Raw genomic sequence first — 11,921 nt, forward strand, 5'->3', positions numbered from 1 at the left:
TGAAATGCTGTCCATTGGCATCTGTTGCCATATAGAAGCATCCTAGTGCCTTTTCTGAGAATCCTTCCTTGATCTGAAAATGTTGACATGTTTCCCATGGCCTTTCTTTTTGGGGTATATATGTCTATAACTAATTCAGATGTCTTTTGTGAAGGAAGATTGAGGTTAATAAAGGACAGATTTCATGCTCTGATCATAGTTAAGTTGGAAAGATAGCAACTTATACACTAGTCTCTGTTTCTAGAGACTGCCTTCAACTTTATTGGCCTCTTGACCTAAAACTGTAATATAGCACTCTTGGCTTTTAACTCAGCTCCAAGGTGACAGGGTGCTTAAAGATATTTTCTCTATTATCTTAAAAATGCCTACATTTGGTTAGATTATAAAGTGGCAGCAAATAAATGGTTGTCTTTAATGTCAGAGAATGGGTAAATTATTGTTTATCCTACTATAAGCAATTTTAATACAATTCAAATCATAGGAGAATTTTATGTGGAAACTATTTGGAAATAAAAACAGGCAAAAAGTTTTATGTGGTTTTTGTATTTGTATTTCGCATAGTTTTGGGGCCTTCAATTCTGTGTGGTCCAAGAAAAAAATCTCAGCCTCTTATTTATTTTAAATTTGCAAAGACTTCAGTTTTCAAATCATTTAACTCTACCAATATTCTTTCTTGTGTATGGACAAATCAGCATGAGAACATGTCTGTACTAGGCCTTCCTGGGATGTGTTTTGGGTAATGGCAATAGATGAGAACGAACTGGGAATATGAACTCAGACTGAGAATGAGAATCGGAAGAGGATTAATGAATGAGGAAAAGGATACAAAATCTGACTTCCCCCACTACCAGAGGAAGAGAGACTTGATTAAGATTTATTTTGTTTCAGCCTTGTTTTAGTTTCTAAAACTTACTCTATCTGCAGGATATGGATTTTTCAACATTTGAGTAGTTATTTGAAAAGTTCATAAATGTAAATACGAAGTGATGAGCAACTTTGTTATAACAGCATCATGAGTGCATCCTATGTGCGAGGCAGTAAATACATTATAATTTTGGCTTTATATTTGCTTTTTAAATGCTCTTGTAAGTTACATCTTCATTTTGAGGAACCGAGGCTAAGAGAGAATAAGAAACTTGCCTAAGGTCACATAGCTAAAGTGGTAGAGCCATCGTGGTCCAAGCCCAGAAATGTAGATTCCCACTATTTCATTTTAAAATGTTACTTTATATTTAAAATTTTCCTTAGGTTGCATACTTTGTAAGAACTGTATTTTTTGACATGCCTGTTGGACCAGCTCTCGCAGACTGCTTATCTGACAGATGTTTATAATTGTCTGCTGACCTTTTTTTAACCTTTTAAATTTTTTTTTTTTTTTTTTTTTGAGACGGAGTCTCGCTCTGTCGCCCAGGCTGGAGTGCAGTGGCCGGATCTCAGCTCACTGCAAGCTCCGCCTCCCAGGTTCACGCCATTCTCCTGCCTCAGCCTCCCAAGTAGCTGGGACTACAGGCGCCCGCCACCTCGCCCAGCTAGTTTTTTGTATTTTTAGTAGAGACGGGGTTTCACCGTGTTAGCCTAGATGGTCTCGATCTCCTGACCTCGTGATCCGCCCGTCTTGGCCTCCCAAAGTGCTGGGATTACAGGCTTGAGTCACCGCGCCCGGCCAAAATTTTTTTTTTAATTTAAGTTCTGGGATACATGTGCAGAATGTGCAGGTTTGTTACATAGGTATACCTGTGCCATGGTGGTTTGCTGCACCTATCAACCCATCATCTAGGTTTTTGTTGTTGTTGTTTGTTGTTGTTGTTGTTGTTGTTGTTGTTGTTTTGAGACAGAGTTTCACTTTTGTTACCCAGGCCAGAGTGCAATGGCACGATCTCGGCTCACCACAACCTCCACCTCCCGGGTTCAAGCGATTCCCCTGCCTCAGCCTCCCGATCATCTAGGTTTTAAACCCTGCAGGCATTAGGTATTTTTCCTGATGCTCTCCCTCCCCTTCCCCCCGACCCCTCGACAGGCCCCTGTGTGTGTGATGTTCCCCTCCCTGTGTCCATGTGTTCTAATTGTTCAACTTCCACTTATGAGTGTGAGCATGCAGTGTTTGGTTTTCTGTTCCTGTGTTAATTTGCTGAGAATGATGGCTTCCAGCTTCATCCATGTCCCTGCAAAGGACATGACTCATTCTTTTTTATGGCTGCTTTTTAACCTTTTTAATGAGTTTGGGGAAAGTGCACTCCTTTCTCTCACATTGGGACTTAAAATTTGTGCTTTGAGACCGGGCGCGGTGGCTCTTGCCTGTAATCGCAGTACTTTGGGAGGCCGAGGTGGGCGGATCATGAGGTCAGGAGATCGAGACCATCTTGGCTAACATGGTGAAACCCCATCTCTACTAAAAATACAAAAAATTAGCCGGGCGTGGTGGCAGGCGCCTATAGTCCTAGCTACTCAGGAGGCTGAGGCAGGAGAATGGCGTGAACCCAGGAGGCGGAGCTTTCAGTGAGCCGAGATCGGGCCACTGCACTTCAGCCTGGGTGACAGAACGAGACTCCGTCTCAAAAAAAAAAAAAAAAAAAAAATTGTGCTGTGTGTCTCCTCCAAACTTAGCAATAGGGAGAACTAGCAGTGACTAAGGAGGCTGACGTTAATGCCAATTGTAAGTTAAAGGCTCATCTTTTCCATAGGTCTCATTCTGTGTTCTGACTCTGCCTCCAACTGTGTTACTTAGGGGAAATCACTTAACCTTAATCTTAGGCTGTCATCTGCACAATGAGAGTTGAATCAGATCTCTCAAATACTTTGCCACTCTAAAATTCTATAATTCTGTGTTCAGAATTTTATTTATTTTTCTCCCTTCCTTCCCCCTGAATTTCATTTATTTATTTATTTATTTTGAGATAAAGTCTCACTCTGCTGCCCAGGCTGGAATGCAGTGGCCGGAACTCGGCTCACTGAAACCTCTGCCTCCCGGGTTCAGGTGATTCTCCTGCCTCAGCCTCCCGAGTAGCTGGGATTACAGGTGCGCACCACCATGCCTGAGTAATTGTATTTTTAGTAGAGATGGGGTTTCACCATGTTGGCCAGGCTGATCTCGAACTCCTCACCTCAGGTGATTTGCCCGCCTTGGCCTCCCAAAGTGTGGGGATTACAGGCGTGAGCCAAGTGGTGCAGTCTTACAGCTCACTGCAGCCTTAATATCCTGGGCTCAAGCAGTTCGTGCCTCAGCCTTCCAAGTAGCTGGGATTCCAGCCATGTGCTACCATGCCCAGCTAACTTTTAAAAATTATTTATAAGGGCAGGATCTCACTATGTCACTCAGGCTGGTCTTGAACTTCTGGGATCAAGTAATTGTTCCACCTCAGCCTCCGAAAGTGCTGTAAACCGTAGGCATGAGCCACTATGCCCAGCTGTTCTTTTAGCCAAGTATCAAACATAAAGTGAATACTGCAGTATCTGGACGTAGTACACACTCAATAAAATGTAGTTGTTTTTGTTAGGGAATTTTCCCATGAAGAGTTTTCAGCAATTTTTTTTTTGAGATTTCAATATAAAAAGAATGGAGATCAACCAAGAAATTTTCTTCATTCTGGATACCCCCTCCTCGTGGCTGTTTCTGCATAGCTGTGGCCAGTAGGGAAAACTCAAGCTGCTAGTGTCTGTTCTTTCATCTCATTTGGAGTCATCTCATGACTACCTCCTAGCAACTCTATTTGCCTTGTTCCTGGGAGATGATATACTGAGAGAAAACAGGAGAGCAACTGGTAGTAAGAGATCTGTAGCACAAAATGTTGAGATTAATTCTTCATAAATACTAAGAACAGATTTGTGTTCTGAAATCAGACTCATGGATGTGTGCTTTAGATTAAAACCCCAATTCTGAAATAACTGTTATTAAAAGGTTAGAATCAAGGGCCTATGACTGAGGAGAAGGAAACTAGAAATTACAAACTTTATGCTTTTAGGATGATGGAATTCAGAGTTTCCTTGCCATCATGTAGTATAGTTTATTTACCCATAGAGGAAATCCTTCAAAAACATCCAGCCTTCATTAGAAAACTGCCACAGTAAGAAGTTCTGCTTCTTAAGGCAACTGCTTATTCGGCTGTTAAGTTCTAGTCCTATGGAAGCTCTTTTACTGAACCTAAATCTGTGTCTCTATTTGTTTCCTTCATATGATGGTCAATACATTTTCCCTTCTAGCATTAAATGTCCTCCCAGATATCTCATTCTTCCCTCTTCTGCTCTCATTTGTACTGTTAGACTTCCTCCCTCTTTTTTTTTTTTTTAAGAGATGGGGATCTCACTATGTTGCCCAGGCTGGTCTTGAACTCCAGGACTCAAGCAGTCCTCCCACCTCAGCCTCCAAAGTGCTGGGATTTACTAGCATGAGGCACCATGCCCCCAGGCCCCTCCTTTTTGTTCCTACTCTTGACTCTTCATCACAGTGTCTTTCCTTACATCTTCCTCAGTGCCTTCACAATGTAAATAGAAACGAAACCCAAAAATAATAACAAAACAACTTTTCTTTACTCCTGTTCTCTGTGCTTTTATCAAAAATGTAGTATTTTAAACAAATCCATGGCTATTTCTGTGCAGCTGTGACGAGTAGGGAAAACTCCAGCTGCTGATGACTGTTCTTTGTCATATATTTGGAGTAATCCTGTTATTATTTTAAAAATTCGAAAATTACTTTTGCCCCAAGACACAAAAGCTGAAATACTCTTCACAAAGTATTGTTGGTAGGTTAGTAGTGATTTATACATATATAATTAGGATTGATTTTTTCCTCAGTGTTTCTTCATTGCTCAGCCCCTTTCTAACCTTCATTGACTGAAAGCAGATGCTTATATCACCATCTCTGATTTTGTAGAATTGATCTGTCCTTACACTACGTTTAGCATTGATTGTGTATGGAACATAAATTGCTTTTCTGATGCATATGTATTCCGCAACTCTTTCGTTATGCACTATAACCTATTTAATTGAAAAGAATGTGCTAAAATTTAGTCATTGTCCATTCTGCTTACAAAAGCAGTTAAAACATGCTAGAGAAATATATCAAAATTTTAAGAAAGAGGCCGGGTTTGGTGGCTCACACCTGTAAATTCCAATACTTTGAGAAGCCAAGGCAGGCGGATCACCTGAGGTCAGGAGTTCAAAATCAGCGTGGCCAACATGGTGAAACCCTGTCTCTACTCAAAAAAAAAAAAATTAATTGGGCATGGTAGCACATGCCAGCTACTCAGGAGGTTGAGGCATGAGAATTGCTTGAACCTGGGAGGCTGAGGTTACAGTGAGTTGAGATCAGGCCATTGCACTCCAGCCTGGGCAACAAGAGCAAAATTGTGTCTCAAAAAAAAGGGCTGGGCACGGTGACTCACGCCTGTAATCTCAGCACTTTGGGAGGCTGAGGCGGGCTGACCACCATCATGGCCAACATAGTGAAACCCTGTCTCTCTACTAAAATACAAAAAATTAGCCAGGCGTGGTGGTGCATGCCTGTAGTTCCAGCTACTTAGGAGGCTGAGGTAGGGGAATTGCTTAAACCCAGGAGGCGGAGATTGCGGTGCGCCAAGATTGCACCACTGCACTCCAGCCTGGCGACAGAGGAAAGCTTTTTGCTCAAACAACTGGTAAAATAGAGTTGCCGTTATCTAACATAGGAAAACTCTTGCTGCTTGGGAAGGTGAGGCAGGAGGATTGCTTGAGCCCAGGAGTTGGAGGCTGTAGGGTGCTATGTTTGTGCCTGTGAATAGCCCCTGCACTGCAGCCTGGGCAGCACTGCAAGACCTCATCTTTTTTGTTTGTTTTTCTGTTTTTTTTGGGTTTTTTTGGTTTGTTTTTTTTTTGGAGACACAGTTTCAACTCTGTTGGCCAGGCTGCAGTGTAACGGCACAATCTCGGCTCACCACAACCTCCGCCTCCCGGGTTCAAGCGATTATCCTTCCTCAACCTCCCGAGTATCTGGGGTTACAGGTGCCCACGACCACGCCTGTCTAATTTTTGTATTTTAGTAGAGATGGGGTTTTGCCATGTTGGCCAGGCTGGTCTCGAACTCCTGACCTCAGGTGATCTGCCCACCTTGACCTCCCAAAGTGCTGGGATTATAGGCATGAGCCACTGTGCCCAGCCGACGTTATCTCTTAAAAAAACATTAGTTCAGCCGGGCATGGTAGCTCATGCCTGTAATCCTAGCACTTTGGGGAGACTGGTGTGGGTGGATCATTTGAGCCCAGGAGTTTGAGACCAGCCTGGCCAACATGGCAAAACCCCATCTCTACTAAAAATGTTTTAAAAATTAGCCAGCTGTGGTGGTGCACGCCTGTAATCCCAGCTACTCTGGAGGCTGGGCAGGAGAATGACTTGAACCTGGGAGGCGGAGGTTGCAGTGAGCTGAGATTGCACTACTGCACTCCAGCCTGGGGAACAGAGAAAACTCTGTCTCAAAATAATAATAATAATAATATTATTATTATTACTGTTATTCATGGAAAGTATTTAGTACCAGATTCTGGATACAAACAGATGTTTGTGCTTGGCCAACATTTGGAGGCAGTAAAGAAAACTTTACTGGCCGGGCGCGGTGGCTCAAGCCTGTAATCCCAGCACTTTGGGAGGCCGAGACGGGCGGATCACGAGGTCAGGAGATCGAGACCATCCTGGCTAACACGGTGAAACCCCGTCTCTACTAAAAATACAAAAACTAGCTGGGCGAGGTGGCGGGCGCCTGTAGTCCCAGCTACTCCGGAGGCTGAGGCAGGAGAATGGCATAAACCCGGGAGGCGGAGCTTGCAGTGAGCTGAGATCCGGCCACTGCACTCCAGTCCGGGCGACAGAGCGAGACTCCGCCTCAAAAAAAAAAAAAAAAAAAAAAAAAGAAAACTTATAGAATAAACACATATTAGAACTTGAGAAGGAGACTATGTATATATACATATATATATATAGTCTCCCTATTAAGTAATTTACCTAAGTGGTTTAAATAGGAATGTTTACTCTAAAGTAAATCTTGAAATCTCGGTGTTTATAATTGTCAAGCCTCTTTTTTTAAAAAACAGAAGCGTGTGATCAACAGGAAGTGGTTTTTTTTCTAATTTTTATTTCATAGACCTAGTGAAGCTTCTTAATTGTTAAATATTGTTATAACAATACATCAGGGCCAGGCGCGGTGGCTCACGCCTGTAATCCCAGCACTTTGGGAGGCCGAGGTGGATCACGAGGTCAGGAGATCGAGACCATCCTGGCTAACATGGTGAAACCCCATCTCTACTAAAAATACAAAAAATTAGCCGGATGTGGTGGTAGGCGCCTGTAGTCCCAGCTACTCGGGCGACTGAGGCAGAAGAATGGCATGAACCTGGGAGGCGGAGCTTGCAGTGAACCAAGATTGCATCACTGCACTCCAGCCTGGGCGACAGAGCGAGACTCCGTCTCAAAACAAAACAAAAAAAAAAAAAAACAAAAAAAAAAAACATCTGGGTGGTACATGGTGACTCATGCCTGTAATTCCAGCACTTTGGGAGGCCAAGACAGGCAGATGGCTTGAGCCCAGGAGTTCAAGACAAGCCCCGTCTACATGGTGAAACCCTGTCTCTACAAAGAATACAAAATTTAGCCAGGTGTGGTGGCGTATGCCTGTGGTCCCAGCTACTCAGGAGGCTGAGGTGGGAGGATTGCTTGAGCCCGAGAGGCAGAAGTTGCAGTCAGCAGAGATTGTGCCATTGCACCCCAGCCTGGGCAATAGAGTGAGACCTTGTCTCAAAAAAACAACAAACAAACAAAAAATACATCTGGGGCCAGGCGCGGTGGCTCACGCTTGTAATCCCAGCGCTTTGGGAGGCCAAGGCAGGCAGATCACCTGAGGTCAGGAGTTTGAGACCAGCCTGACCAACATGGAGAAACCCCGTCTCTACTAAAACTACAAAATTAGCCAGGTGTGGTGGTGCATGCTTTTAATTGCAGCTACTGAGGAGGCTGAGGCAGGAGAATCACTGGAACCGGGGAGGCGAGGTTGCAGTGAGTGGAGATTGCACCATTGCACTCCAGCCTGGGCAACAAGAGTAAAACTCCGTCTCAAAAAAAAAAATCTGGGAATATAAGTGCACCAAGGACTCTAATTTTATATTTCTATTTTTAACATATGAGACAATACCTTATCCATAATAAAGTGCTACATTTTTCAGTCATATAATTAGTGGAACATATATTTCTCTGTGACTTAGTTTTTTTATTTGTAAAATAGAGATAAATAATAGCACTTACGTCATAGGTTATTGGGAGGGATTAAATTAGTTCTAGCCACATCCTATGGCATGTGCCTATAGTTCTAGTTACTTGGGAGGCTGAGTGAGACAGGAGGATTGGTTGAGCCCAGGAGTTTGAGGCTGTAATGTGCTATGTTCTTACCTGTGAATAGCCACTGCAGTCCAGCCTGGGCAACATAGCAAGACCTCATCTCTCTAAAAACTAATTCATGGAAAGTACTTAGAACAGTGCCTGCAGACAGCTGATACTCAATAAATGTCAGCTATTACTAAAAGGAAGAGTTTGCTTCTAAGGCACTTGGCTAATGTGTTACTCTTTTTTCCAAAACTGCAAATACAGATTTGTTGTTGGGTTTTTTTTGTTTTTTGTTTTTTGTTTTTTTGAGATGGAACCTCACTCGTGTCATTCAGGCTGGAGTGCAGTGGTGTGATCTCAGCTCACGGCAACCTCCACCTCCCAGGTTCAAGGGATTCTCGTGTCTCAAGCTCCCAAGCAGCTGGGATTACAGATGCCTGCCACCATGTCTGGCTAATTTTTTTGTATTTTTCATAGAGACAGGGTTTCACCATTTTGGCCAGGCTGGTCTCAAACTCCTGACCTCAAATGATCTGCCCGCCTCAGCCTCCCAAAGACCTGGGATTACAGGCGTGAGCCACTGAGCCCAGCGCTAGATTCGTTGTTCTTTTATATGCAGTACGTATTTATGGTGATTGTCTTTTGAATAAAAATGATTTTTATTCTTGATTGTTAAGGAAACTTTAGTAAAGTATGTCAGACTATTTTATTATTTTTTTTTTTTTGCCTGTTACATGTGAATATATTGGTTGAAAATTTTTTAGTTACGAAGTTTTTCTATGTGCTACTGTCTTGTATTTTATATATCTAGCATTTTGATTGTCGAAACATTTTTTGACCCCAAATTATGATTTTGTCATTGCAGGCAAGAAGACAGCAAGACCCTAGTCCTGGTTCCAATTTAGGTGGTGGTGATGACCTCAAACTTCGTTAATAGCACAGCAGATGTGTGCTGCCCATCTTTACATAGACATTGCTTCTAGTTGGCAGAAATAATTGATTAAAAGACCAGAAACTGTGATAACTGGAGGTACTACGGTCTGTTTCTCAACCTTAGGCAGTAATAGACATCACAAACTGCCATGGTTTTGCACTATGATTATACCTGCATTTCTAATTTTGTAAGCATGTAGCCAGTAATAATTTGAAGTTTTTTTTCTATGCAAGCTTACCTTGTTGGCATTATTTTAGGGAGTTAAAACTATCTACTTGTAAAGCTCCTTTTCTTCCACTTTAATTTAAAAGTTCATGTCATTTAAAAACAGGTCAAGAAATTAAAATTATATCAGAGGGTTTTCTCTAATCATTTTTTCTAATTTTTTTTTGTACTTCTAGATGTTTTGGTTATACAGCTTCATTTTAGATAAGCATTCTTGTTTTGTGTTTTGTTTGCCCCATTTCCTTTTGTGTTTTTATAGTCTATAGCATTTTAAAACTGCTGATGTTTGCATTATTTACAGGCTAAAAACCTAGTAGCATAGAGCTGTCTGCCACAGCCTTCTGACAAAGTTTACAGTTATTAAAGTTGCAGTATCCTTTTAAATGCTAGTAATCAGCACTCTTTCTTTCTTTTTTTTTAAATAGAGACAGGGTTTCACAGTGTTGCCCAGGTCTTGAACTCCTGGCATCAAGCGATCCTCCTGCATTAGCCTCCCAGAGTACTGGGATTACAGGCTCTTTATTTTTACACATAGAAGTTTTAAATTGGTATTAACTCTGTACTCTGCCCCAGATTGTTTTAGCTTCTGTTCTGTAATCATGAGTTTGGTTGGAGATATTCTCCATAGATGATCTTCTACTGAAATGCCTAAAGAAGTCACAGGCTGGCTTCTGTTTTATTCAGGGATTTTTTTAAAAAGTCAATCAGAAAAGGGATACTGGAGCTTCTTCATGTATGTAACAGCATATTAAACTGGAGACAGTGATGAATCAGCTACAAAGGTAATACTATATTAAAATCATGTTTAAGATAGCTGCTTTTATGTGTATTTTATATTGCATGCTTTTGTAAAAACATGCTGGGTGATGATAAAAGATTAGTTTTAGAGAGAAAATGTTCATCTGTGCAGAGGATACATTTTCTTCCATTAATTCTGGAAAAAACATTCACAGTTATATATATGGTATTTTGCAAAAGGACTATTAATAGAACCTTTTGAGATGAATTAATGTAAGAATATTTTTTAAATAGGCTTACTGTCAAATTGAGTGCAACTTTTTTTTTTAGATACAGACTGGAAAAATGTGCTAAGTCATTTAGCACCTCCTTACAGATATTTTTCATGGTCACATTTATTAAATGTTACTACATTTCTGAATTTTTGAAAAATGTATTTTATCATAAAATGGCATTATTTTAAAGGGTGAAAAACTGACACAGTCAATTCAGAAAATGAACTGAAGTCTGAATAAGGTCATTGCATTTAAAAAGCATATAACTACTTGATTGATGAAGGAGGTGTTACTTTCATTGTATATAGGTCTTATTTCATAAATAGATATCCTGTATCAGAATAAAAATATTTGTTATATATTTGAAGTCATGCATGGTAAGAAGTGTGTTTAAATTGTTATAAACAATAATGCATCATTAAAGGCCATGCTGATCTTGCATAACTATAAGTACTATGAATGAATTTGGTTGGTTTTGGTGGTGTACAGCTCACATGTTTACACACTCAGTGCCCTAATTTGCCCTGAGGGAATTGCTTTTTAAGTGATCCTTACAGTGGTGTTTTATGTTACTTTATTACAGAGCTCCTTGGTTTTTTACTTCTGCAGTTAAATTTTTTTAAGTAACATGATGATGGTACATTTTCCTCTATTGTCTAGCTAAGGGCTTTCAGTCCACCAGTAAATAAGATCAAATGCTATTAAATGTTCCTGTTACCATCCTTCTGTAAATACTGGATTTTCCTGTCATTTAGCACCGTGCTGCTTCTGTCTGTCTTAATGCTGGCATTAAGATCATGAGCCCTTTTTCTCCAGTAGTACAGGCTTTGAAAACTACTTCTATTAAGTTATTGATGCAATTTGATATTTTTTCATAATCTGTATTTAAACAAAATTACATCATTGCATCATCTTTTCTGAATTCATCTCCATTAAAACTTGCCTTAAGCTACCAGATTGCTTTTGCCTCCATTAGCCATACTGTGTGTTTGTTTAATTTACTTTCACAATAAACTTCTGTGTAGTAAAAACAGGGTCTTGCCTCTTTACTGACCTAACCCAGTGATTTCTAAGAAAGCAACAACAGTGGCATCTAGTGGTAATTTCTGTTGATTCCAAAGAAGACTACTTTAAATATAGATATCACAAGGTATACAAATCCCCCAGTGTATATTACGGTTTTCAAGAAATCTGGCATGATATACCCATCCTGTGAGATATGACCATAAAGTAGTGATAGTTGGAAGAATTTTAAATTACACATCCAAATTAGTTCCATCTTTCAAGCTAGTTGTTTTGGAAATATACAGCCATTTTGATTGTGCTGGTGTTATATCAAACATTCTTAAGACTCATGGCATTTTCCTACAACAGAAAAGCCCTTTTCTTTGGAAGTATACCTTAAGATTGAC

At 40.7% G+C, this 11,921-nt stretch overlaps 1 protein-coding gene across 4 annotated transcripts in view; it reads left to right on the plus strand.

Annotated features, from left to right (window-relative positions):
* The window catches only part of CBFB (core-binding factor subunit beta), a 75,424-nt gene extending 63,884 nt beyond the window's left edge, over positions 1-11,540 (plus strand). For 3 of the 4 annotated variants that reach the window (XM_023210122.3, XM_023210121.2, XM_023210123.3), the window contains one exon: positions 9,203-11,540. In XM_023210122.3, coding sequence (XP_023065890.1) covers positions 9,203-9,225 — 23 coding nt within the window. In that variant the 3' untranslated portion in view covers positions 9,226-11,540. The remainder of the gene's footprint in view (positions 1-9,202) is intronic. The other variant, XM_031934462.1, reaches the window with a different exon arrangement.
* Positions 11,541-11,921: the final 381 nt, after the last annotated feature.

This window comes from Piliocolobus tephrosceles, chromosome 17 (assembly GCF_002776525.5).
Source record: "Piliocolobus tephrosceles isolate RC106 chromosome 17, ASM277652v3, whole genome shotgun sequence".
Taxonomy (NCBI): Eukaryota; Metazoa; Chordata; class Mammalia; order Primates; family Cercopithecidae; genus Piliocolobus; species Piliocolobus tephrosceles.